The 25,437-nt window shown below is 39.7% G+C and overlaps 3 protein-coding genes across 3 annotated transcripts; all 3 read right to left on the bottom strand.

Moving 5' to 3' along the window:
- Nucleotides 1–657: 657 nt before the first annotated feature.
- Nucleotides 658–15,214, bottom strand: ccz1 (CCZ1 vacuolar protein trafficking and biogenesis associated). The gene is made up of 17 exons (XM_004562334.3): nucleotides 15,047–15,214; nucleotides 13,488–13,563; nucleotides 12,415–12,511; nucleotides 12,225–12,322; nucleotides 11,863–11,956; nucleotides 11,639–11,719; nucleotides 11,503–11,550; nucleotides 9,147–9,230; nucleotides 8,342–8,517; nucleotides 7,673–7,754; nucleotides 7,105–7,166; nucleotides 4,718–4,829; nucleotides 4,333–4,366; nucleotides 4,049–4,166; nucleotides 1,961–2,119; nucleotides 1,290–1,417; nucleotides 658–1,147 (listed from the first exon to the last, which is right to left on the bottom strand). Exons 2-17 carry the CDS (start codon nucleotides 13,499–13,501, stop codon nucleotides 1,092–1,094), a joined length of 1,443 nt encoding a protein of 480 aa, XP_004562391.1. The 5' UTR covers nucleotides 13,502–13,563; nucleotides 15,047–15,214; the 3' UTR covers nucleotides 658–1,091.
- Nucleotides 15,215–16,189: 975 nt separating this feature from the next.
- pvalb9 (parvalbumin 9) lies at nucleotides 16,190–19,455 on the bottom strand. The gene is made up of 5 exons (XM_004562333.2): nucleotides 19,197–19,455; nucleotides 18,296–18,363; nucleotides 17,672–17,804; nucleotides 17,095–17,204; nucleotides 16,190–16,469 (listed from the first exon to the last, which is right to left on the bottom strand). The coding sequence occupies exons 2-5, from the start codon at nucleotides 18,354–18,356 to the stop codon at nucleotides 16,444–16,446; spliced, it is 330 nt and encodes a 109-aa protein (XP_004562390.1). The 5' UTR covers nucleotides 18,357–18,363; nucleotides 19,197–19,455; the 3' UTR covers nucleotides 16,190–16,443.
- Nucleotides 19,456–21,567: 2,112 nt separating this feature from the next.
- pvalb3 (parvalbumin 3) lies at nucleotides 21,568–23,779 on the bottom strand. The gene is made up of 5 exons (XM_004562332.4): nucleotides 23,672–23,779; nucleotides 23,133–23,200; nucleotides 22,639–22,771; nucleotides 22,085–22,194; nucleotides 21,568–21,993 (listed from the first exon to the last, which is right to left on the bottom strand). The coding sequence occupies exons 2-5, from the start codon at nucleotides 23,191–23,193 to the stop codon at nucleotides 21,968–21,970; spliced, it is 330 nt and encodes a 109-aa protein (XP_004562389.1). The 5' UTR covers nucleotides 23,194–23,200; nucleotides 23,672–23,779; the 3' UTR covers nucleotides 21,568–21,967.
- Nucleotides 23,780–25,437: the final 1,658 nt, after the last annotated feature.

Genomic DNA, 25,437 nt, shown 5'->3' with positions numbered 1-25,437 from the left:
TTAAGAGATAATATGTCATCACATTTTCTGTCCTTTTCCCCTGCAGGACAAAGGACGAAGTACAAGTTAGGATGTAGTTCAGACAAAACCAAAAGAAAAAGCTGTTCAAGCCTAATTCATGAGATTTTTTGTAAGATTTTGCTAACTACATTTCCTGTAAAAGCACCAAAAAAAGATATTACAAGCTTAATATGTCATAGGTGCCAAGAATTCAGTGCTCTCTGTTATTTACCAAGAACCACGGAACAGTAGATTTCTATGATCTCTGGCATGTTTCAAGTGCTCCAGGAGTTCATCACAAGTTAATATTTGTGTTATTCTAGCCCATCCTCATCCTTTTTATTTTTAAAGTAACTGGAATTAATTATTTTGAACAGATGTCTTTGTTATAAAATGTAGAAAAAAAACAACAACAAAGCAAAACAAAGAAAACAGGCCACAAAAACCTAAGTAATGCTACCATCTACTCACTTACCTTCAATTAATTTGCACTGAACAGTTATCAAAGAGGTGACCCACACCTTATTATTCTTTACATTTTAATGAGTTTTCCTGACTTCAGTGACTCATGATCAGAATGATGTTGTGGAGTTTCCAAAACCTTTACTCGCTTTTGTGTCTAAAGCCAAAGAGACTTAAAATATTCAGTACACTGCAGAAAATTGGTTCTTAATTTATTTGAAGTTAGGGCAGTTGTTTACAAACCACAAATCTTTTGACATGGCATCGGAATCATCAAATAAAGCCGGAGTATGAGCATGTCAGTTTTTAAATATATTTGAAAAAGTGTCATATGTTCATTATAAAAGTGTATGAACACATTTTAATGCGAAAGAAAATTGTTTCAAATCGCTCAAGTATGTACAAAGAAAATGAAAGAAAGAAAATTACACATACAGTCAAAACCTGGATTTTTTTCTCTTTTTTTTACACTTAATTACAGAAGAAAAATTACAATTTTTCAAGGTTAAATAAAAAAACCAAATCGATGTGAGAAATCTTTTCATTGTTATTGTTAATTTCACGATGCAATTATTGCATTACGCTGATGCTGTCAAGATACCCTGCAACAGTTTTTAGTGTCTTCACCATTAATCCAAGAAAAATATGTTGTTGAACTGCGTCGCACAAAGCCGCTTAACTTCCTCTGTAGTAAAAAAAAAAAAAGAAAAAGGGAAAAAAAAAAAGACAAGGGTCAACGTAAGGAGAAGAGGAGATTACTGGGACAGATGGTGTACTTTTGGTAAGAATGACATACATTTGCTTTATGCCAAATAGGGGAGACGTACCGTTTACTTCGATCAGATTGGCGTTCTTCTGATTCAGGATCACGTACAGTTCTCTCTGGTCTGACTTTTTGCCGACTACCCAGTAGTCTGTCATAGCTTTTACGATGATTTCCTCATCTTCGTCAACCCTGAAAGACAGAAAGAACTACATGTTTCAAACGAAGGTGTTCACCACATTCACAGTGGGCTCTTTGTTGCTTGAGAGATCATGTAATGTACCAGAGAACATTTGAACCTACTCAAAACCCCCCAACTTATTACACTGCAGGATTGCAGTGTAATAAGTTGCTTCGAAGACGGAAAGAATGTGGATATGCAAAGATCCCAGGAGTGTCGTAATAAAACTGAAAATTACACGGCTGTGCTGAAACGCTGGGAAAATGAGTTTGTACTTGTACACATCTTCTTTGTTTGATTCTAAAATACACAACTAAAGATGGTCTAATGCTGCTGTGATCACTCTTATTATTATTATTATTATTATTATTATTATTATTATTATTATTTATTTTTATATAAACCAAAACTAATCAATTCTTTATCCTCTCTGGTCACCATTAGGAACACCAGCAGTACCATCTGTGAACTGTCATTAGAGAACTCTCGGAGAAATGCCTGATGGCACTTAGTAAATATAGCTTAAGTTTCACTAAAGTGTCCTCTGATTTTACCTGGCAAAGTCACAATTGATATCTCCCAGGATCTTCATGAGGTCAGGATGGACAGAGGTGAGGCAAACACTGGCGGTCTTCCTCATGTGGATAGTGCTCTTCTCTGCCAGGTTCATGTGGTTGAAGTAAATGAACTTAAAGTGGGGCTCCTTTTCTGGCCTGAAAGTAACAAAAGTAAGCAAAAGTTAAGCAACTTATAAAAAGTGCCGATAAAATGTTAGTATTACAAATTATCCTTTATACCTGATAGTTTAGAGAACCTGGGATTTATGACTTTAAGGTGCCAGCACAGCTTTTCAAAATCTGCATGAAATGTGTGTTACCTTGATATCCAGTAAGATCGGTTAGAGTAAGAGACAAACAAAGTTAAAGAGGCTGGGCCAGTCTCTAAAATCATACTGTTACCAAATGAAGCCTTAAACCAAGGTATCATTTTACTTATCCCTGCTTCATTGGTTACCCACGCTGTGCCAAGTTAATGAGCTGGAGTTTACTTAACAAAAGTGCCTAAACTGCATCTATGGACATGTGTGTGAATGTATTCAAATAGGTGATTTTTATACATGATGTGTGTAATTATTTACCATTGGACGAGGCCAAACCAGGACACAGACCTGAAAGCTAGCTGATAAATTTGCAGTGGCATTATTTATTGAGTGGATTCTTCACTAGGGTGATTAAAAAGGAGCCCATCAAACTGCCTCGGTCAGGTTTGGATTACCTGCCGGGCCGTGTCTGAAGCTAACTGCTGGAATTAAAGGAGCGTTGACCAGGATGCCAGTCCTTAAAGCTGTACTGCTTGAGTTACCCCTAAGTAGTGACATGATGCTACCCAGTGATAGTAAGAGTCTCATCTATCACTGCCAGCCAGGCAGAGCTAATGCTACAGGCCAATGACAAGCAAAGTGGGAAGTGTAATCACCAAGCACACAAATCAATCAGCTTTCTAGTTATAGCAGACTGACTGACAGAAACATGAATGTCATCGATACTTACAAATATGACGCACAAATGACATTAAGGTACGTTATTCTGAAAAGAGACCTGAGACCGCTCTTTTCTAGCCTCATTTTCTAATTTTGGAGTTCAGATTGCCTTTAAATATCCTCCCAGTCTTCCTGATACTGTACAAAGGCACAAGTAGAAAAAAACTATTTGATTTATTTTGAATACAGTAATGTGCAAAAGTCTCGTGTTTTTCTACCCAGGTATGCTTTGGCCTTGGGTCTGGGATCACTATCATTGCTGAAAAATGACACTGGAGCCAATCAAATACTTTCTAGATGGTATTTTATGGTGGACCAAACCTGCTGGTACTTTTCTGGATTCCATCAATTTTGGCAAGATCCCCACTGGCTGCAATGAAGCCCAAACCATGATAAAGCCTCCACCAAGCAGACACTCAGGGTTATACTGTTCACCTGACTCCTCAGTACATACTGATGAAAAGTTGAACCAAACATTTCAAATGTGGATTCATCACTCTAGTTAGTCGCCACTGATTTTCACTCCAGTTCTTTAAAAATGACTTCTTGACATCCACTTGTAAAGTTTCTCCACATTTCTTCCTAACACTGCACAAAATCAAACTACTTGGTGCAAAAATACAATTTCATGCATTTCAAACTGTGTTCTCTTTGCCATTTTTGAAGATTTAACTAAGGAATTGGGAAAACGTTGATGTGTTTTTGTGGCAGGCTGCTAGTAACAAAGTATCTAAAGATGCAGTTTTATATGTTATAATATTACAAGAAAGTCTGGCTGCTTGGAATCAAAATATAATAAATAAATAAGGGGTGGCTCAAGATTTTTGCACAATACTGTAAGCACACAAATAGTCCTTCAATGTCGTAAACATATAATATTAAACTCTTGAGCTACAAACAATAAGATGTATGTCTAGTTTCTAAACCCTGGTTTTGTGTTGCAATCTTTATGTATAATTTTAAAATAAAATGAATAAATATCTGCTGTAGGTATGGCATTTTGTCCGTATCACTTTTTATATCAACAATATTTGTAATTTGCCCAGAGGTGCATCATTATGCCCTGTATTCTCTGTAGGAAAGAGGAGAAATTGCAACAAACCCTGATATCCTGCGGTTGATTGTGAACTGTTCACAAATATCAGAAGCCAGCAAAGTAAGCTGAGGGCCCACCAAGCTGTCCAACTGCTCACAGAACTCCCTCGTCAGCTCCACAGAGGCTATTAGGAAACAGACGAGTGAACTGTCAGCTGTTACTGGACATAAGGTGAGGAAAATGTAATAATTACGTTTTATAAGAGCAGCAAAAACATCAAAATGCCGAACTGAAAAAAGAAAAATGAAAGTGAACTTTCATCATTAAACCGGGAGGGCACACACACTTACCACTGATCATAAAACAAGCTGCTGCGCTCATTGCCTGGAGATCAAAGCAGATCACTGCAGGTTAAAATCAAGGTCACACAGGCCAGGAATCACACTAATGTGCGGGATATACTTCATCATTTTAAAATTCCGCGCACTAATCCCTGAAGTCCACATCGTTTGACAGAGCAGTGGAATATATTTTATCCCAAATCTACTATTCATAAACAGAAAAAAAGGTTAAATCCCCCCCAGTCACAGATTACAAGAATCCTCCTAAAAATGAATAACAACTGCCCACTCATTTTTAATGCATTAGAAAAAAAAAAAAAGAATCAAAACTAAATAAATCAAGAGAAATGAAACAAGCCTGTCATGCCAGAGTGTTGCATTTAACCTACTGTACCTTGTAAACAATCAGATGCAGCTCCTCGTAGCCGTCCTCTGCAGAGACGAATATTTTTGGAAATCGGAATTTGGCCTCCGGATCTTTCAGATTTGTAGGTCCTGTCAAAAACCTGAAAAAGACAGACGCAGTGTGCCTGGGTTCATATTCACAGACCAGGTATCAAAATCAAAACAGATGATCTAATTACTCAAAACCAAATGACTGAAAATCAGAAAGCTCAATTGGTGCCTAAAACACACCAAAAAACAAAAGCACACGATGCTATTGACTCTTTACCCCTTGAAACCAGGAGTAACCCTGAGCTGAACGGTTTCTATCATATTTCAGGCCTGTTTATAGAACAACATGACTGGATGTGAGAGGGTGGTCTCTGCCAATGCAGCTTCCCTTAGAAAAACCTGGAAACTATTTTAATGGTTATCAAACCACATCTTTATTAAAATATACTGATATAAACTCGTCATTAAGGGTACAGGGGAGGTCATCAAATGTCATCTTTATGGGGGAAAGAGTTAAGAAATGAACCTGAAGAATGATGGGAATGAAAATATTAAGATATGCGTGATGCTGGGAGCACATGAGGTTTCCAAAACAGGAAAAGCTCATCCTCTGAGAAGCAGTTAAGGTATTATTTCTAATCACATTAGATTTCTATGAATCTATCTACTATCTCAACATCTGTTGGATGGATGGCCCTGAAATTGCGTAGATGTATTTGTAATCTCCGGAAGACGAAGTATTTATTTGTTTTGACTGATGTGTTATGAATCGTCACAGTGCACGTTTCTCCGTAATAATCAACAGTTGTAGTAAAGTAGCATATTAGCCTAAAGCCAATAATGGATGGCACCAAATCTAATCAGGAATTTACCACACAAATATGAGCTTAATGTTCTCAGGAGCAAAAACCATTTATGCCTCTTTTGTTCACAACAGAACAACGAATTCACTGTTATATAGTTACACAGGAATTTAGAGAAACCACTTAAACTGCGGTCGTGAGTTCTCAGAACCTGCTCTTTGAGCAAAAAAAACGACAACATCACAGAACGTAAGTTTGGATAACATCATAGAAAGCTCACGGCTCTCCAACGGGAGATTGAGAGACCAGTGTTGGACTGTTAGAACAGCTTTGAAATTCATATGAGTTGTTCGCACTAAAGTAAAAAGCACCATCACTTCATGCGGATACCCTCTCGGCGCCAGCTGCGGTCGCAAGGCTGGAGCCGAACAAAAAACACCCTGATAACGACTGTGTTTAGTCTGTTCCTTCCCATTCCAAGGCCACCTGGGTTGGCTGGAAGACTGTTTACTTAGCCTAGCAGGGCAAAGGACACTGTCTCAGCTGAACTCTGGACACGCACACACATACATATACACTGATATGCACACACTCATCCCCCCTCCCTTTCCAAACGCCTTCGACGCTTATTCCCTTCCGATGCTGACGGTGGATCAAGGAGACCAGTGCACGCAGGCCCGGATGCACTGTCTAAATCGGCTGTCTCTCACCCTTTACACACCCCTGTTGCTTGTCATGTGTTTCTTTGGTGTATTTAGAGTTTTTTCATGTGCAGAGGTGTTTTTTTCTCCTTATCTTTCCTTATGTGGTGCATTTTCCATTGTTATACCTCTCTGACCTGTCTTCCCCATGTGATGTTTGTGTAATGCATGTATGGTCAGAAGGGTAAGTCAGCGCTGGCAAAGGTCGGCAGCCTTAACCCAATTTCCTTCGGGGTCAACCTTCAGGATCAATAAAGTTTTATTGAATTGAATTGAAAATTATGTGTAACAATTTAATGTTTCCAATTAAATGCACGTCTATTGTGTAGTGTTGTCCAACAGACTCTGCAATCCTATGCAACTTCCATTACTGCAATACCTTGTCTTGATTTAAAAAACATTTCTCAGCATTTTTCAAGAAATGCTGTGTCGTCTGTCCCGTGTAATTTCAGCAAGAGTCACACTCGGACCACTGTAGCAACTTTACATCATCGTGAGACACAAGTTAGTTAAGCAGCATGCAGACATAAGCTTTGGCAGGGAGGCAACACCTGAGCAAACTTTCTCCTGTTACACGTGGACACGGAAACAAAATAGAAAGTTGAAACCTCTCGAGGCTGGAGTGATACTCCACCCCTTGGCTAACAGTACGGTGTGTTAGCCAAGGGAGTTACCTCGTTATCTAATTTGCTTGTCAGTGGGTCGAAATCACACATGGTGTCACACACACATGCATCTGTATCTTATCATTCATATGTGCATCCAGAACATGCCTTTTGACGTATCTGGGATGCCTTGGCCCACGAATGACATTACTCTAGTAACCGCACCACTGCAGGGGGTTGGATTAAAAGAGATGGGCGCAGGGATCATAGACTTACCTCCCATAGTGCAACAAATTTCCAGCAACTTCTGGTCTCATTGGGGAGTCCCTGCCAGCCAACTGAAACAAGCAAATACAAGAGAGTAAAATTATGGATTGTTTAGCCAATTATTTAAGTAGATCTATTATGCTTTCCTTATTTTAGGTCATATTTTCTGTCAGAAAATAATCATTATATTACTAAAGTGTCAGATATTTATATTAAACACAGCCAAAGTTTCAGATAATGGGGTCAACGTTTGTGCAAATGATCCCAGTGAGCCAAACTGCTCTAAATGCTACAGTAGCTTTGTATGTTTTAATGACGGTGGATCCTTCTATGGAAACTAACAAAACCATGGACACAGACCTGTTTTACAAATTATATAAAAAGCTTAGCATTAGCTGTACAGATTTATCAAGACAAGTTAGCCATGTTGTCATATGATATACACTATGCAATATCGTGAAGCAGTGGTCCTCTTCTCTACAGTCATGACACCTCCTTTGACCATTCCTCGATTTGCCCTTAAAATAATCTAGTGGGCTGGAGTTCTGCAGAAGTCCACTTTTTTCACTCCACCTACCTCTGGTTCTGAGTGTCTGGGGAAAAGCGAGGTGGTCAGATATTTGTACAGGATCCTCATGTCATCTTGTTCCAGCCCGCTCCTGTAAACACGACCACGATGCCAAAAAATGACACCTTGTAAACGTCACATTGCACTAATGAAAAAAAAAAAAACAACTAAATGCATGGATTCATTTTTATCAGGTGTGCTGTCAAATGTGTTATGGATCACTGGATAGATATTAAGAGAAAATGCCTTACTATTTGCTGTTCAGCAGTGGCTATAAATGGGATTCAATGAGTGCTGTGCAGCAGATGCAGCTGCTTAATTTGCACAGTAATTAAATATTCCTTCCTGTTTGTCCATCTTCAGTTCACAGTGAACGATTATGCTGCTCTCAAGTAATTTCATTAGCGATCATGTAATTCCCCCTGTGCTTACACACAGAGCCGGTGGCCGACAGCACAATTAAAAACAAGTGACATGTCAGGGAGTGCATAAACCACAAAGAGGATTAACTGCTGTGTTTAGAACCACCACTGTTTACCCAGCATGCCATTATTCGTGTGCTGATGCCAGCACAGGATTTTACCTTAATACACCGGATGGCTCAGTCAAATTTGACAGATGGTGGGTTTGATGGACAAACATACAGTTTAAAGCACAGCATCAACAAGTGTTGTATACCAGATAAGTTGGTCATTATACAGGAAGGCTGTGTATTTGATCAGACTGAGGCTCTCCTCCACTCTGTTGACAAAAGACTGGATCTTCAGGTAGGTCATCTTGTCCAATGGGAAGAAGCTGATGCCTCCGAATACATCGAGCAGGTCGCAGGACTGCAAGTGGAGAGTCTGCAGATACTGGAAACCCCAGCGTGATAACACACGGACACACACAGACACAGGAGACGCAAAAAAGAAAGGGTTTAGTTTACCTGCCCACAAGTGCTTGCTTACAGTTCAATACAGAAAAGAGGATATAAGAAACTCTTTGACTTGTACCGCATTGACATTCAACCTCTGACAAGCACACCACAGCCTCTCTCTTTCTCCCCGTCTTTAGATTTCATGGTGGACAGGGAAGCCCGTGTTAATGGATGAAGGGTATTCCCTAATTAGAAATTAATTTTTAAAGCAGCTCCTTAAAAGCAATGTTCCGGCTAGTTGACAGAAGTGTGACGTGAAGACAAATAATGGGGGCAAGACAATGATCAAGACGTCAACCATGACTGCAAACATCTTACAGCTTTCCAAGAGTAACGGGAGCATTCACAAATAAACAGTGTCCCTATGACAACTGTCATCAGTGAGGGAAACCCTTGTGATAACAAGGACAGTCAGGCTCGAATGAGTTCTGTTAAAAACACACATGCCGGCATTCTAAGGGAATCATCCTGTCAAAGCAAGGTCAATATACATGCATGCATGATCTGAACTCAAAACATATCCGCCTAGCAACAAAAATGTTATGGCTTGTGAGTATTTATTACCCTGTAGAAGAATTTCTCAAGTTTCTGCATGAGCAGCTCCACTCCGCCAGCTTGCATTGCTCTGGAAAAGGTGCCATTGAAGAGCTACAGCATGAGGAAAATGAGCATTGTTAAAACATGACTTATTTTGGCATCATACAGGTATAAATTAGTAATGTGTGACACTCAAGAGCAATGATTCAACATTCCCCCCCAGTAATGTAATCCTTTCATTACGTATTTCAAGCAAAATTCCCTCAACATAATGCACAGACCTGACTTCATGAGAAGTGTTACAACCGGAAAAGACCAGCACTAAATTTAAATGAAACAACAGTATTTTACTGACTCCATGTTGCCTTCTTTTTAATTTCTTCCTGTGTTTTCAGCTGATTGCAACTTTTACATTTTGTCTGTCATTTTTCTCTTATAGATTAACCTTAAAATAGTAATAATAGGAACTTAAAATACTATTTATTTCAGGAATAATTTCGGGAATTAAGAACACATCTAATAAATGAACAAAAAAAAAAAATCCCCTGCAACACTTCAGAGTACCTCTGGGGGTGCAGAGTTGAGAAACACTACTCTAGGGTGTCATTACATGGCTTTGAGCGAATAAGGTCTTTTTATTAGAATAAGCCTCCAATGCAGTAAAATACAATTTTAACACAAATGTGATAAAAGCAATGACATTTATTTTAATTACTTTACTAAACTTTAAGTCAAAGATTTCTTCATCCAGAAGATAAATGTATCACTACACACAGCAGCAGGAACCCTTTGACATTTTCTATATTTCTTAACAAGTCAAACAAATATATATTGTACTATTTCATGTCATTTCAAGAGCCGTGAAATGTGTATTTGTGAGGGGAAATGTTTGTGAACCTCTAGCATTAGTAATTTAACATTAATTACATATTTATTTAAATTATTTTAAGATTTAATAGAGTAGTCATTTGACTACAGATAGATACCGAACCCCAAGTCGTGCTCCACAATGCGTTGCTCAGAGTATGAATGTGTGTGAATGAGCCACGTTGTATAAAGCGCTTTGAGAAAGATAAGAATAGATCAGTGATATATAACAACTATTTTACTATTTACGAATCACCATTATGAAGATGGTAAGCTAGCACACACTCTAGGACGCTTTCAAATTTGCTAAGTAGCTCATCGGCAGAAGAACAATGAATAGCAACGATGTTTGTGTCAAAACTTGGTGTCCACATCTCCTCAGACCTGACATGGGCTGCCCACATTCAGGTCCAGACCAAAAAGGCTAGGCAGCGCCTGTATCACCTACGACAACTGAGGAAGTTCAGGGTCTCTCCAAAGATCCTCAGGATTTTCTATACAGGCGCTGTGGAGAGCATCCTCACACAGAACATGACATCGTGGTTTGGGAACAGCTGTGTGAAGGACCAAAAAGCTCTCCAGAGAGTGATCCGTACAGCAGAACGCTGCTGCAGGATTGCTCTCCCCCCGCTTCAGGACACCTACACCAGGAGATGCCGGACTAGAGCAGCGCAGATACTGAAGGACCCGTCCCATCCAGGCAACAAACTGTTCCAACTTCTGCAATCTGGTAGAAGGTTACGCATCTTCCGGGCAAGGACAGAGAGACTCAAGAGGAGCTTCTATCCCCAAGCCATCCGTGCCCTAAACACACACACCCGCCCTCTCACATCATCTATAATTGACTGAGACAGGACTCTTCCAGACACTAAACCAAGGCACAATGTACATTTCAATTCCTTTAATTTTAAATATGTTTATATTGTCTATCCTGTAAAATAGTCAGATGTCTATTCATATTAATGTACAGAATTCACCTGCTTGCTGCTACTACTGCACATTCACCCAGTGTATATACTATATGTCTGTATATATATATATATATATAATGTTCTTCCTCTACACCCCCCCCCCCCCCAAATTTTTGCACATGTCGAGGAGCGTGTCAGGCTACATTTCACTGTGTGTTATACTTGTATAACTATGCATGTGACAAATAAAGAACCTTGAACTTGAACTTGAAAACATCACCACAGCTCATCTGCACTCTGTTCAAAGTCATGCTGACAAGCGAGAATGTTTAATGACTAAATAATTTTAAAAAGGACGTTTTGATGTGAATGATAAACATTTTGTTCTGAAGAAGAGAAAAAGAAGAGACTTAAAATGGAATGCATTAAAAAAAAGTGCATTCCAGTATAAAAACCTTTTCCTCATCTGTAAAACATGATGGTGGCTGTGTCATGGTTTGGGTCTGTGTTGCTAAATAACAACTTATCACACTGGTGGTTTAAGTGATTTTTGTGTTGTAAATGTTAAAAAGTATGGCAAATTCTAAAACCGCACTCAAACTCACCTTATACATGCTGTAGCACTGCCTTACCACTGCACCATAAACAGTATCCTACAAAAGGCAAGAGGGAAGCTAAGTACAACTGGCAATACTCAGAGATAAACAATGAAGACATACACGAATACTTTTCAGTACTCACAAGCATTTCCTCTTCCTGATATTCTACTGTAGGTGGTTTGCCATCTTTGTTTGGTTTCTCAATCATTGGATTTCGAACCACCTGAGGATGGATTTTTTTTTAATAAAACAGCACAAAGGAGCATTACAGAGTTAAGAGCAGAATGATATTTAAAATGAAGGAGACAAACTCTGGACAAAGACTAAATACTGGGAAGGTGATGTACACATAAGCTTGCAAGATACCATGACCATCCAGAAATTTTCCTCGGGCTCAAAGAAAAACTGCCGGTTCTTCTGTGTGTGCAGGGATTTAGCTGGTTTTGTTGGACAGAACGTCCTGGAACAAAGGGGATGTGACAGTGAAGAAGGGCGACACACCCAAACAACACGCACGGCTCTTAAATTTCTGTCTGTATTTACACTAGATATTTATCAGTGTGCATCTGACCACTTATTGCAACATTTCCCTTTTCTATTGTGCTTCAGGCTTCCTTTTGCTTCATCACAGCTACAAACGCTTAAATTTATGCTCAAAGTACAAATAAATAGACTGCAAATACAGCCATGATGCTGCTGCAGTAATATATACACCATAATACTGATACCTGGTGAATTGCACAATGGCCTCACAAAGGCCGACATTTCGGATCTTCTCGTTCTTCTCAACATCACTGGGGTGGTAAAACAGAATCTTTTTCTCTTCCTAAAACAAAAATATTTGCATTAGGCATGCTTTTTTCATCTAAAGGCTAAAAAGGTTTGCATAAGAACTCTTTATCAGGGAGTCTCACTCACCTCTCCTTCTCGAGGTCCAAACGTGGGGTTGTAAATGAAAAAACTGAGTAAAGATGGTGTGTACTGTTTCTCTTGCATTCCTGAGGCCATTTTGGGGCTGTGGCACACAAAGAGAAAGGTGACATACCTCTAGACTCCATCCAAGTTGCTCTTATGTAATACTTAGACTTGGACCTTTTATTGTCATTGTGCACTTTTTTGCACAGCGAAATTGGGTAGCAAGACCACAAAGGTGCAAAAGTAAAGAAAATAATATACAAAGAAGAAAAAGCAGTATATTTCATATTTTCATATATATATATATATATATATATAAATACACATACGTGTGTGTGTGTGTGTGTGTGTGTGTGTGTGTGTGTGTGTGTGTGTGTGTGTGTGATTAAACTAAATATGGGGGTGCACATAAGTGGTCTGCAGGTGCACATTCGCTAACAAAATAAAAGATGTGCATCAGATAAGAAGTTGCAACGCCAGTTTGCGTACATAAGATTTTCTGGAGGAGGACAGACCTTTGACTAGAACTCTTGAAGATGTCGAAGAAGCAAGCTCCTTTAAGCAATTACTTTGGTGGTCCTCCACCTCCAAAGAAATGCCAGAAAGAGTCCGAACCGCAAAAGAAGTGCGTATACTCGGAAACGTGGTTGCAGGAGGTGAACTGGCTTCAAACAAATGATGAACGCACACAGATGTAGTGCAGAATATGCTGTGAAAATCCCACTCTAGCGGACAAAAACAGTGGCTTTTATATGTACGCAAATGCGCATTGCAACTTCTTATCTGGTGCGCGTCTTTTATTTTGACAACGAATGCGCACCTGCGAACCACGTATGTGCACCCCTGACTATACACGGTGTATGTAGAAACACTGAAACAGAAGCAGTGTGGGGGTGTATACAAGGGCAGTAATATAATATAATAAATAAATAAGGGTGGAGGGGCTATGATCATTTAGGATGGGAATGGTAAGGTCACAGAGACCAAAATATTGCACAGAGACCAAAACATTGCATAGGGGCCAAAATACTGCATGGAAAAAGGGAAGACCAAAATATTCAGTCACCTAAACTCACCTGATCATCAGCATTAGTGTAACTTGTGTCTGCCTTTCCTTTGCTCCAGTGGCCGTTTGGTTAGCATGCCGTGTTCCTACAAAACAAAGACAACAACAGCCAGTTATATAGTGACACAAATCCATTGGTAATAATACACTACTGGTAAGGTACACATTTTAAAAGGCGCTGGAAACATTCCTAAGAAATTCTGGCCAATACTGACATGATAGCATCACACAGTTGCTGCAGACTTGTTGCCTACACATACATGGTGGGAATCTCTCACTCCATTAGTTCTCTATTTCACTGAGATCTAAAGATTGCGCTTACTGTACTTAAATGGCCTCCACAGAGTATTTTCTGTTACCCTGCTGGAAGAAGCCATCAGAAGATGGCTACACTGTTGTCATAAAGTAATGAACATGGTCAGCAAGAATGCTACAGTAGACTGTAGTATTTAAGTAATGGTCGAGGGGCAAAGAGAGTGCCAAGACAATATTCCACCCACCATTACACCATCAATAGCAACCTGAACTGTTGATACAAAGCATGTTGTTTACACCAAAATCTAAGCCTACCCTCTGAATGATGCAGGAGAAATCAAAATTTAGGCGAGCATGTGTGAACTGCAGCTTCAATTTCCTGTTCTTAGTTGACAGTAGTGGTACCCGGTGTGGTCTTCTGCTGCTGTAGCCCCCAATTCAAGCTTTGGCGTGTCATGCCTTCAAAAATGCTCTTCTGCATACCTTGGTTGTAAACTAGTGGTTATTTGTATAAGTTTGCCTTTCTATCACCTAGAAACATTCCCCTCTGCCATCAACAAGTCATTTTAATTCCAAAATTGGATGCTCACTGGATATTTTCGCTTTCCCTGGAAACCCTAGAGACGGTGGATCAGCAGTTTCTGAAATGCTCAGAACAGCTTGTCTGGCATCAACAACGATGCTGCGTTCAAAGCCACTTAAAATCATCTTTCTTTTCCATTCTAATTTTCAGTTTGAACTTCAGCAGGTCGTCTTGATCATGTCTACGTGTCTAAATGCACTGAACTGCTGCCATGCGATTTGCTTATTAGATATTTGCATTTAAAAGTTAGCAGCCATGTTGCTGTGTATAATAATAAAACGGTGTACCAGTTTTTGACCATTTTGGTTAAAGTTAGAGGCACTAGGTCACGCAAGGTAAAATTTTAGCAGTTCACTTCATTTACTGGAGATAAAAGTGATATAGTTCAGACGCTTACACCTCTACATTTAAGGGGTGTGTTTGTTTTCTACTCGTTTTACATTTTGTCATTATTGTCTCGTACACATACGGTACTGCAAATGAAATGCTACTACTGTACTTTAGCCGGCAGAGAGAAATACTTGGATATTTTTATACAATATGTGTTATAATAAACTACAAAACAAACACATAAGGAAATTTATGTGATTGTGTACTACTATTGACAAACATCCAGTCAGCGACCAGCCGGAGTCACTCAGAGCAGCTAGCTTGTTAGCTTGGCTCTGCTAGCTGTAGGCTTGTGTTGGCTGTCGGAGGAACCGTCAGTGAACCGTGACAGTAACACTCACCTTACAGAAGATAAACACAACACGTCCATGTACTCGCTGATACAGACAGTGAAAATTAAAAGAACTAATGCGTAAATGGTGTTAATGGGAAGCGAAGCCGCTTGCATTCTACTTCACATCCTTAACTTCCTGCTTTTAGTTACGAGGTGCTACAAGCTCAGTCGCTCGGGTCAAACCGCTTTCAAACAAAGTTTCCTACTCTCCAAATAGGGGGTTCAAATGATCTGTGGGGTGCTCCAGTTTAACTGACCACAACACGTTTTGCTGAGTAAGCATACTGCTGTGCAATAATATTACAGAATTAGAATTTTTAAATACATAATAGCAAGATACAAAGTTTGTCTTTTTCGTTTTAAAATGTTTTTTTTTCTTAATTTGCACCCTTTATATCTTATCTTTATATAAAATTAAATCTTTAAAACATACATTTCTTAATTACGGACATTTCAGGTTATAAATGATGAATAGTACAGTTGATACTTAGGAATTAGTGCCACCAAAACATGCCTGCACCCAGACTGTTTTTCTTTTGATTCTCCAGTAAAGCTGTCTGTGAAGGTTCTCAGTCATCCAGGTCATCGTAGTCAAAGGAGCTTGCAAAGAAAAGCGTCTGGACTTATTTTGATTGCTTGAAGACGTTTCACCTCTCATGAACTGAAGAAGCTTCTCGGATGAGAGGTGAAACGTCTTCAAGCAACTTAAAGAAGTCCAGATGCTTTTCTTTGCAAGCTCCTTTGACCTCCAGTAAAGCTGTAATCTTGTGTGTATTTGTTTTTGATTTAGACTGCCATTTATATGTTGTGTTTCGGGTCTTACCGACAACAATGTGCTTTACACTACAAGTTGTGTCCAAATATTTACATATATCCATTTTATTCTATAAATTTAAGCTTCTTTATCTTCCTTTTTTCTACACCTACAGCCAAATAATCTAACAGGCATGTCTTCTGGACTTTGAGCAACACATGGAGAGGCCTTTTCTGTAACAAAGGCTGACATTTGACAGGGAAATTTAGACCCACAAACGTCTTGATATGATGCACCAGTGCTAAGCACTGCTTTATGTATAACTTTATCATCAAAGCATACTAAACACCATAATATGAGTTCGTTTAATATATACACAGTCAGTTCACAAGTGTGTGTGTTTCCACATGTTTATTTACCACATTCATTGTCAGGGGGGAATGCTACAGACGAGAAACCACATACCAATATAATGAAAAGACACATTAAGTTGTGATGCCTTTAAAATAAAAAAAGGCCTTTTTTAAAGCAATTTGTGCACACAGACATTAATAGAAAACATATTTAATCCCTGGAAGTGGATCAGAAGACTCCAGATGTGGGAAAGTGACCAAAGGACCTGAATGCTTGAACTTTTTTCATCTGAAAACTCAGGATAGGACCATGGATTGGAATTCTGGGGAAAAGAATAAACAAATAAAGGAATACTCAGAATTAATCATAGCTCTGCATGTGCCACGTGACAAAAATCAAGAAAACAAGCAAATCTAAATCTTGTGTCAATTCCCTCCAGGATTAGGGAAGAGCTGGTAAATAAACAATAAACACAGACTAAAGCGGTCCATTTTGGATCGCCTAAATCCTTCATCCTATTAACTAAGACAACTTTTTTGTTTGCAAATGGATAATGGGTAAAACTGGGGCAAATGATCGAGCATGATGATGACCTTAATATCAACATGTGTGGTTCACACATGGCATAATTTAAATAGGGATCAGAAAATACACCAATGAAACATTCCCAGGATTTCAACATTATAGAAAAACAATACCTTCTCTCACCTCATAGATGTATAGTGCATTTAAGGTTTTCTGATGTTTTCTGATTCTTTGTGAAAGACACCCCCCCCCCCCCCCCCCCCTCCCACACACACACACACACACTAAATCTCATATATCACCCAGTTCGTCTCTTTTGGCACAGCCTGTGTTGGTTCATTTCCACCAGCTGAGTCTTAATCCAACTAATAAGATCATTTCTGCCCACATGCTGATTTTTTTGTGAGAAACCAGATACCAACCGTCTACTCCAATTTTGCCATCGCTGTCATCATCAGCTGCTGAGATGAAGCTCTTGGTTTCTGCGTCAGTCAGTGTCCGTGCACTGGGGATAAACCGCTGCAGAAAAAACCTAGACGCACACACAATGCAACACAATGATATTTATCCATGACTGATATTTATGGATGACAATATACGGCATGTTTTAAAAACAGAAAATAATAAGAACATGGAGAAAGACACCACTTCCTAAACTGGACTGCACAAGTCAAACCTCTTATCAAAAAAAGGATGAATTGTGTAACAGAAATGAAATGAAAACACCACTCACAGTGGATTACTGCGAGACAGCTTAACATTCATCACAGTAATAGAGTACTACTGTGTGATTTAATGTACCGAGCCTCCTTCTTTCTTTTTTTCTTTCTATCAGAGAAATAATACGAGATAGATTCACATTAAATATGAAGCCACACCGCACTGGGTCAGTTAGTTGACGGAGTAAATCCAGGTAGAGGAACAAAAGTGCATATTGAAAAGAAAAGACTAAGATTCAGCGCCTCTGGGAGAGCAGACACCCCGTATCCTTTTACGCACTTGAGCTCAGAGTGCTCGATGTAGCCGCTGTTGTCCTCGTCGAGGATCTGGAACACATCTTTGACCTCCTTGGGTGTCTTTGAGGACAGGCCGCACAGCTTAAAGAACTTCTTGTAGCAGAAAGTGTCCGGAGCTGAAAGCATACAAATGTTGAAAAAAAGAGAAACAAATACAGAAACAGAGCTGACCCGTGAGGTTCACCGGGCCGGGAGGTGATGTGGAGATTAAAACGGCATGTGTCTGCAGCGACGGAGGGAGGGATTTTCCTCTTCCCTCCCCCCTTTTTTTCTTTCTTTTTTTAAACTTTTAAAGCCAGCAGCCATGCCCCCACAAATATAAAAAACAGAGAAGATTATTAAAACCCCCTTTTTAAAGTAAATAAATAAATAAATTCCGATTTAAAGCGGGTGCGACTTTAGTAGCGAGGACACTGTACAATATTGAAAAGCTGTGGAGAAGATTATGCACCTTTCTGCAAAAACAAAAACAAAACCAAAGAACTCGACTACAGCAACCGTTTATTCGGCATTTAATGTATTTTATTTTGCATATAAGTCATACAACCGTCATAATTGATCATGTTTAGTTATTGTGTGGTCCAGTGTGCATAAGTTGACATCCTACCTTCACAGTCCTTAATGGCATTTTGGATGTCGTCAGCGGAAAGAATGGATGTGAGTGACATGTTGGTCCTGCAAAATAGAAGAAAAGTCTTAAAGAAACACACATAGGTCTGTATTTTTCTTTTTTCTAATGATCTTAACCTACATTTGGCTGTTTGATATCCTCTCAGCCCACTTTTGTATCACACTGGATTACCTTTTTTAATATCTGTAGTGGTATCTAGGTTAATATCATCATCCCATAAGACCTCAGGTTATGAGTTTTTGATGAGTGGGCTTCATGTGTTTTATGTACAATCTCTATTTTATCAAAAAACTCCAAACATATTTTCTGTCTTATCGTTGATGCCAGGTTAATTGTGCTTTTTGATTGGATCTCCCCTGCGAGCTTGTTAATCGGCTTTTTTTTTTTTTGGCCTTGTTTGAAGTGCTTAATTGGCTCTGTGCAAAAATAATTGGCACTTAGGGACTTTACAAGAAAAAAAATCAACAGAGGGAGGGAAGGAGTAAAATTTGTGATACTTAAACTTCCATTTCAGAACGAATAAAAAAGAGAACTAGGAAAAGTTTAAACACCCTCCCCTGAGCGCTAGACAGCTTGCTGTCTTTAAACAAAAAATAAACGTAGATAAAAAATGATCTGCAAGTTTTATCAGGTTGTTTTAGGGGAATCTGTTAAAAGCATGAGCAGAAACAGCCCGAACCTGTATTTTGGTCAAAAATCTCACCTTTCTGTCATGTTTGGAGGAATTAAGCAGTGCTAGACGAATTTAAAACTTTCGTCACGTCCCTGAAAAAGTAACCCAAATAGTCTAAAGGCTGTGCCACTGCACCAACAGACCACACCAGACAGATACCACACCTGTACTGAGAGTTTACCTGTGCAGCTGTGGGCTACTCACCGCAGTTGCCTCGGTCCGGGTCCAAAAGCAGCAGCAGCAGCAGCAGCAGCAGCAAATAAGACTCTTTGGTGGCTGCCGACAGCTGGCTCTGCCTTATATACGACGAGTGCGATGCTTGAGTTTCCAATCTGTCCGAGGATCAAATTCTCCCGCAGCCAGCCGCCTCCGTCTCGTGTTCCTCACCCGCTCACCTGTCCAATTAACCTTTACGGTTTATATCCGCTGCACATTCTCCTACTCTCTCTCCCTTTCCCCCGTTACTCATATGGCAGCGTGTGGTTCGTCCAATCAACTTTCTCCCCCTGTGTTACACTGCTCTCCCTCTCTCCCCCTCCCTTACATTTTCCCCATCCCATCTCTTCTCTTCTCTCTCTCTCTCCCTGCAGGTGCATTTGAAACCTTAAAAGTATCCAATAATCAGTCTGGCATCATTTCTTTGTTTTGTTTTGTTTCTTTAATGAAGAGTCTCTTTGATTTGGATGACTCAAGCAGGTCGTAATTGATCAGAAATACTCCATTACGCATGCTCTGATAGTAAAAATTCAGAAGTCAAAACCTCAGTGTTTGTTGCAAGTGAGCCATCAACCTGCCTAACAAGTTAACATGAAGATTACAAGTTTCTTTAGTGAGAATTTAGATATATGCATATCATTTGTTACTGTCAGAGGTTTTGAAGCTCTCACTCATGCACCTGTGCTAAAAGGTGAGAGGCTGGGTGGGGCCTGTGCTGAAGAGCCTGCTGGCAGCCTGCCACTCTAAACTGATGAATTTGTTTCCTGCAAAGGGGGAAGCCTTCCAAACCATCTGACGCAGCAGCGTCTCTGGTGAATCCAGTCAGCACTAATGGCTTTAGGAAAGAGGGGGGGACGGGTGCTTTCTGTAACTAGAACCAGGGGGAATAAATCTAATTATTGTTTTCAAACTTTCAATTGCTGCAAATCTCTGACTTAACACTTTGCAAGTAACAGCATTTTCATCAGTCTCACCTACTTGTTACACAAAAAGATGAACTATTTACCCCAAGAGTAACTCCACCTCTTTATCTCCAAGCCTCGACGTTTGCAACTTTAACCATCAAGCATCTGAAAACCCTCTTTGTATTTATTTATTTTAAATGGCGACACCTTGTGGTTGCTTACTATTATTGCGATTATCAATCAAGTTTTGCTCTTGTATGTTGTTGTTGGTTTTTCTCCCACTTTGGAAGGGAGGTGGAATTTAAGCATTACCAGATACTGTAAGAGATAAGAGCTGGATTATGTAGAGCAGGAGTCAGGTGTGTGTCAGCGTATTAGTGAATCTAGATTAAGAGGTTATGTAAGTCTCACATCAGCACAGCTGGACGTACTTGTAATGCATTAATAGTGCAAAAGTCAATTAAAAAAAAATGCATTTAAGCAACCAAAACAGGACCTTACACCTCACACAAATCAAAAACTGAGCGCATTATAGTGGAAAATTTTGCATATACAGTATGTGCACTCAACTGGTCTGCTGCAACAGGCTTATTTGGTCTGATATAACTACTGGCACTTAATAAATAATAGATAATTTTGAGTAAAATAAAAAGGTTTGTTTATTTAAATAATGACTCATTAAGGAAAATATAGTATAAACTGAATGCATACAAATCAAGTACATTTCATTTGAACAGAGTCCATTAAATTCACAGGTTTACATTGTACTTGTAATAAAACTACATGTAAAATCTACACGTAATCAAATGATTTAAAGTCAGTTTGCACATAGATATTTTTGAAGTGTTTTAGGTGGGTTGATTTCTGAACATTGCATATCATATCACTTCCATGAATTGTTCACAGAAGATACATGCTGTTGCAGATGTGCTTTAAAACTGCATTCTTCTGGATGTACAAGAGAAAATGCCCCTTCTTTTATGGTCTTAGCAACCGATTCAATAAAAGAACTACATGTTACAATCCCCCTTAACCCATCCATCACCTATTCAACGTTTGGCTCCAAAATCTCAGACGGTGATGCAAAATTCTGAACTCGTGACTTCAATACAGGACTATACAAACCCATGGGGGTGACATTATGTTGGCTATGATCATCATTTATACAGAGTCAATTACCTGTCTGTGTGACATTCGCCTACTTGTTTAGCATTTTAGTTAAAAGTTTAGCATTGATTTATTTTCTTAAAATAGGCACATCTGAGCCATATTACCTAAAGATTACCTAAAGAGCCAATTCACAGGCAATGGGGGAATTGATAGGTGGGTGGGTGGATGTTACATGTAGAAGTTTTCTCATGCATTTAAAAGAATGTTTTTGAATTTCTTTAAAAAAAAAGAAGCTATCATTGATTTACTACTTCACAACTGAATAGCAAAGAACAGGGTCAGACTTGTCTTACTGAAAAAAGAACCTTTATTGTTTTCTCATCGTCCGTCCGTTTGCCCTAAAAGTGCATCATCACTGATCTCACAGAAAGCAGAAGTCACAGTAAAACGACGACAGAAGTGAGAGAGAGAGAGAAAGACACGAGTCAACCACGCTATACACTTAGTTGGTTACATTCATCGTGGACAGCATTGGGGTCTGCACTGCCAGAGAAAGAAAGAGAGGGAGCAGTTTGTCCATGGTCAGGGGTGAAAGGTTGAGTGTATAAAAGTGGTGTGGAGAACTGAAGAGAGACAGAGAGAGAGAGAGTGAATGGGAAGAGGAGAAGAAGAGAGGAAAAGGATGTCTTGATTCAAGTTGTTCCTTTAGAGTTGTGAAGTCAGTCAGTTGGTCAGTTCATTCATTTAAGACTTGACCATGGCAGCGAACTCTGTAGAGGGAGAAAGAAAGAAAGAAGGTTATTGTTTTTCTTTTGTTGGATGGCCTTTACATTGTTCTTCTGGAGGTAAAGATTTCCTCACCATCAACTCCGATCTTGCCATCGCCATCAGAGTCACCGGCCTTAAGAAATGTCTTTGTCTCAGCATCAGTCAGAGCTCTGGCACTGGCAGAGAAGTTCTGCAGGAACAGCCTGGAGAGGGTAATCAGAGACAAAAGATGAGCTTTTTTTTATTTTTAAAAGAGAAGCCTTTCTTTGAACAGTTGTTTTCTGGGATCACAGTGAATATTTTGTGCTAAACCGATCATCTATTCAAAAAGCATATTAAATATCTCTAACTGAATGCTTCTTGTTCTATTGGATGCTGAGGTTTTTGGGCTTTGTCATGAAAAAAATGTAAGCAGGCTACAATTCCTTTCCTTTGTCCTCTGTTCTACGTCACCCTACAGCGAGAGGCACTGAAGGAGAGAACTGGTATTGAGTTGCAGTCTAGGAGAACACCCAGTAGCCCGAGCTTCTCAGATGCTTTTGGGCCTCTGACATCATTCTGATTTCACTGTGAGCCAGAGAAAGATGATCCCAGTGCTACAAGAGCTTTGAGGAGCTTGTGGGTGAAATTTAAGAGAGGGTGCCTACTTCAGCTCATCCTCCTCAATGAAGCCACTCTTGTCCTGGTCAATGATGGCAAAGGCCTTCTTGATGTCATCGGCGGACTTGGCTGCCAGGCCGACCTTAGCAAAGAACTCCTTGTGCTTGAAGGAATCGGCAGCTGTGGAAAGATGGACAGAGGGAGGTTATAGCACAAACACAGGCTGTGGTGTGTTTTGCAGAGGCTGTAGTTTCTGCATGTAAGGCCTGGCATTTGGTTGTATCCACTTTCCCTTCCTGACCATCACTCAGCTTTTTTTCTAATGTGCAGGTCAGCTTTTCTTACAGTAGATGCACTGGTGCATGCTTTATGCTGAGACATACAGCCATTTAAAGCTCTCTATACTACTGGCAGACACCTGAGATTTTTTTTTCTTTTTTTTATAATATTTTGCAACTGGATGCGAAGTTTTTGCAGTCACAGTTTGGCTGTTGTCTAGGCTTTCCCTAGGTTAAAATGCTATGAGTTTCATCATGTTTACCTTGGCAAGCTGCAAGGGCTGCAGTGATGTCAGCTTCGGTCAGGACTCCGGCGAATGCCATTTTTTAACTGAGGGAGGAGAGAAGAGGACAAGTCATCGGTTAGTCAGTCAGGCTGTGGGGAAATCTGACACGATGAAGCAGCTTTACTCTCAATCTAAGGCCACCTTTTAACTTCCCTCAGTGCACTTTGTAGTGCACTGCTCAGAGTTACAGAGCTTCATGCAATACTCATTATGCCATGCAGTATAATTCACAGTCCCTCTCTGTGAGTCTTCCAAGCCACAAAAGGTAGTCCAATTTCTCCAAAATAAAGCCCTCCAAAAGGCAAAAGATTAAATCTCCTTTGCATCTGTAGTTGAATTTTTTTTCTCTTTCTCCGTTTCGTTCCTCTGTTAGTCCAAAGCTGAAATCTGGCCTTGTGATGTTCAAAATCTGGACATGATTTACATCCCATTGCATGAAGAAGTAGAAGCCCTGTAACTCTCTGAGTCAGGAAGTGGACTTGCCTACAGGTCTGCAACTCTTCAGTGAAACTCACCTTAGGGTCTGGCTAAGACTAGAGTGGATTCGCTCAGATGAATCTGGTGACTGCAGTAAAGCCCCCAGCGACTCTCACCAGCTTATATACCTTGTCTCACCCGAAATATGATGCATAGGCTATGTAACAGACACTGTGTGCAAAGCAGTCAGTCAAAAAATGTGTCCAGTAGACAGAGCTGTTCTATTTATATGAGCATAAATGAAGATGCTTAAATGGTAGGCTAAGCGTAGGCCTATGTGAAAGTGCTTAATATTGCATAAGGCTAATAATATATGTTGCTGATTTGGTTGAAACATACTCTGCAGCCTGTTAAAGTGTGCAGAACACGTCAGAGTGAAAGCTGGGGTAAACTTTTATATTATCTTTGACAGCCAGAAAGTCTTATTCCAAGTCAACCGTACTTAATACTGTTATTATTTTTTTGTTTTTGCTTTGTGTAAAGTGTGCGTGTTAGTCCCCATAGGGAAATAGTTCCTCTGCATTTAACCCATTCACCCAGTGAAGCAGTGGGCAGCCGCCAGTGCAGCGCCCGGGGAGCAGTGTGTAGGGACGGTACCTTGCTCAGGGGTACCTCAGGGTAGCCGTTCAGTGGAGTCGAACCCCCGACCTTCCGATCATGGGGCCACCACTCTACCTACTGAGCTATCCCTGCCCTGTGTTTATGTAATTTCACTTGTTGACTGCGCTTTAATGAATGTCGTTTCAAACGCTGTCTTTAATCATGTTTAAATGACAAATGTATTAATGTGAAAAAGCGTTGTGTTGATTATGAACTCTTTAAATGACCTTAAATAGCTATCTTCACCAGCTTTAGTTCTAAATAACCTTCAGAAAAGTTCCTTTAATAAAGCAATGTGTTTTTGTTGTTGTTGTTTTTTTGTAAACCCCCCCAAACACTCAGTACATTTTGGTAATATTATCTCTGTGCTTTTACACCATCATCGCTGATCACGGTTTGGTTGAAACGGCGCTTGTGCGTAACTGGCGTGCGTAAAACGTCTGCGATGACTTTGCTGACCTTCCAATGTCAGAACAGGCTGATTGGTCTGATTGATCACTGCAGGTAGGGACGTTGTAGTCGAAAACCTACGTAAGTTAAAGCACCACGTTCAAAATGTAAACGTTCATTTCTTTATTTGTTCTTTGGATTTTTAGCCCACAACAGGGGAATGCCTTTAACACTTTTCCCTATTCCAGCTGTTCTTAGCTTCACATAATGGCAACATTGAGAACACTAGGCTGATCAGCTATTATACTACTATATTATGGAGAAAAACATTGTCCTGCTTATCTATTCCTTTGATAAAAACAATTATGTGTGTATGATTGTTATATGAATTATTAATATATATATAAATCTACGTCAAACTTATGGACTACGGTTTCTATGAGTCTTTATGATTTCTATCTTCCTAATTCGTATGTATGTTTATGCACATTGTGCCCCAATTTTTGAAGTTTCATTCATTTTTATTGCCGTGAATGCGTAGAGGGGACTTGTATATAATAGCAATACTGAACTAAAACAATGTTATGATAATTTTCCACGCCAAACTGTGAGTTATAGTCTTATGAATAGGAGGAAGACGTTTATATGAAGTGGGGAGCTCCAGGGATTAATTGAAACGCTTTAATTTAATAGTACATCACCACTATCATCATGCACCTACATACAGCCACCGGCTCTCATGCCGGAACTTATTTCTGGACCTCTTACATCCATTCAAACCATTTCTCCATATGGCGATGAAACTATTTGTGGT

This window comes from Maylandia zebra, linkage group LG8 (assembly GCF_041146795.1).
Source record: "Maylandia zebra isolate NMK-2024a linkage group LG8, Mzebra_GT3a, whole genome shotgun sequence".
NCBI lineage: Eukaryota > Metazoa > Chordata > Actinopteri > Cichliformes > Cichlidae > Maylandia > Maylandia zebra.
This window is presented reverse-complemented; position numbering and strand designations above follow the sequence as displayed.

Excerpts from the sequence above, each read along its gene's own strand:
- ccz1 (XM_004562334.3), bottom strand. Across the intron at positions 8,518-9,146 it reads TTGAGAAATTCTTCTACAGG|TATCTGCAGACTCTCCACTT; the intron begins GTAATAAATACT and ends TGGGGTTTCCAG. Across the intron at positions 7,755-8,341 it reads TATAATGACCAACTTATCTG|GAGCGGGCTGGAACAAGATG; the intron begins GTATACAACACT and ends TCGTGTTTACAG.
- pvalb9 (XM_004562333.2), bottom strand. The coding sequence starts at position 18,356 with ATGTCACTCACATCCATTCTTTCCGCTGACGACATCCAAAATGCCATT. Across the intron at positions 17,805-18,295 it reads TGCCATTAAGGACTGTGAAG|CTCCGGACACTTTCTGCTAC; the intron begins GTAGGATGTCAA and ends GTATGCTTTCAG. Across the intron at positions 17,205-17,671 it reads ATCGAGCACTCTGAGCTCAA|GTTTTTTCTGCAGCGGTTTA; the intron begins GTGCGTAAAAGG and ends GTGTGCGTCTAG.
- pvalb3 (XM_004562332.4), bottom strand. The coding sequence starts at position 23,193 with ATGGCATTCGCCGGAGTCCTGACCGAAGCTGACATCACTGCAGCCCTT. Across the intron at positions 22,772-23,132 it reads AGCCCTTGCAGCTTGCCAAG|CTGCCGATTCCTTCAAGCAC; the intron begins GTAAACATGATG and ends ATCTTTCCACAG. Across the intron at positions 22,195-22,638 it reads ATTGAGGAGGATGAGCTGAA|GCTGTTCCTGCAGAACTTCT; the intron begins GTAGGCACCCTC and ends TACCCTCTCCAG.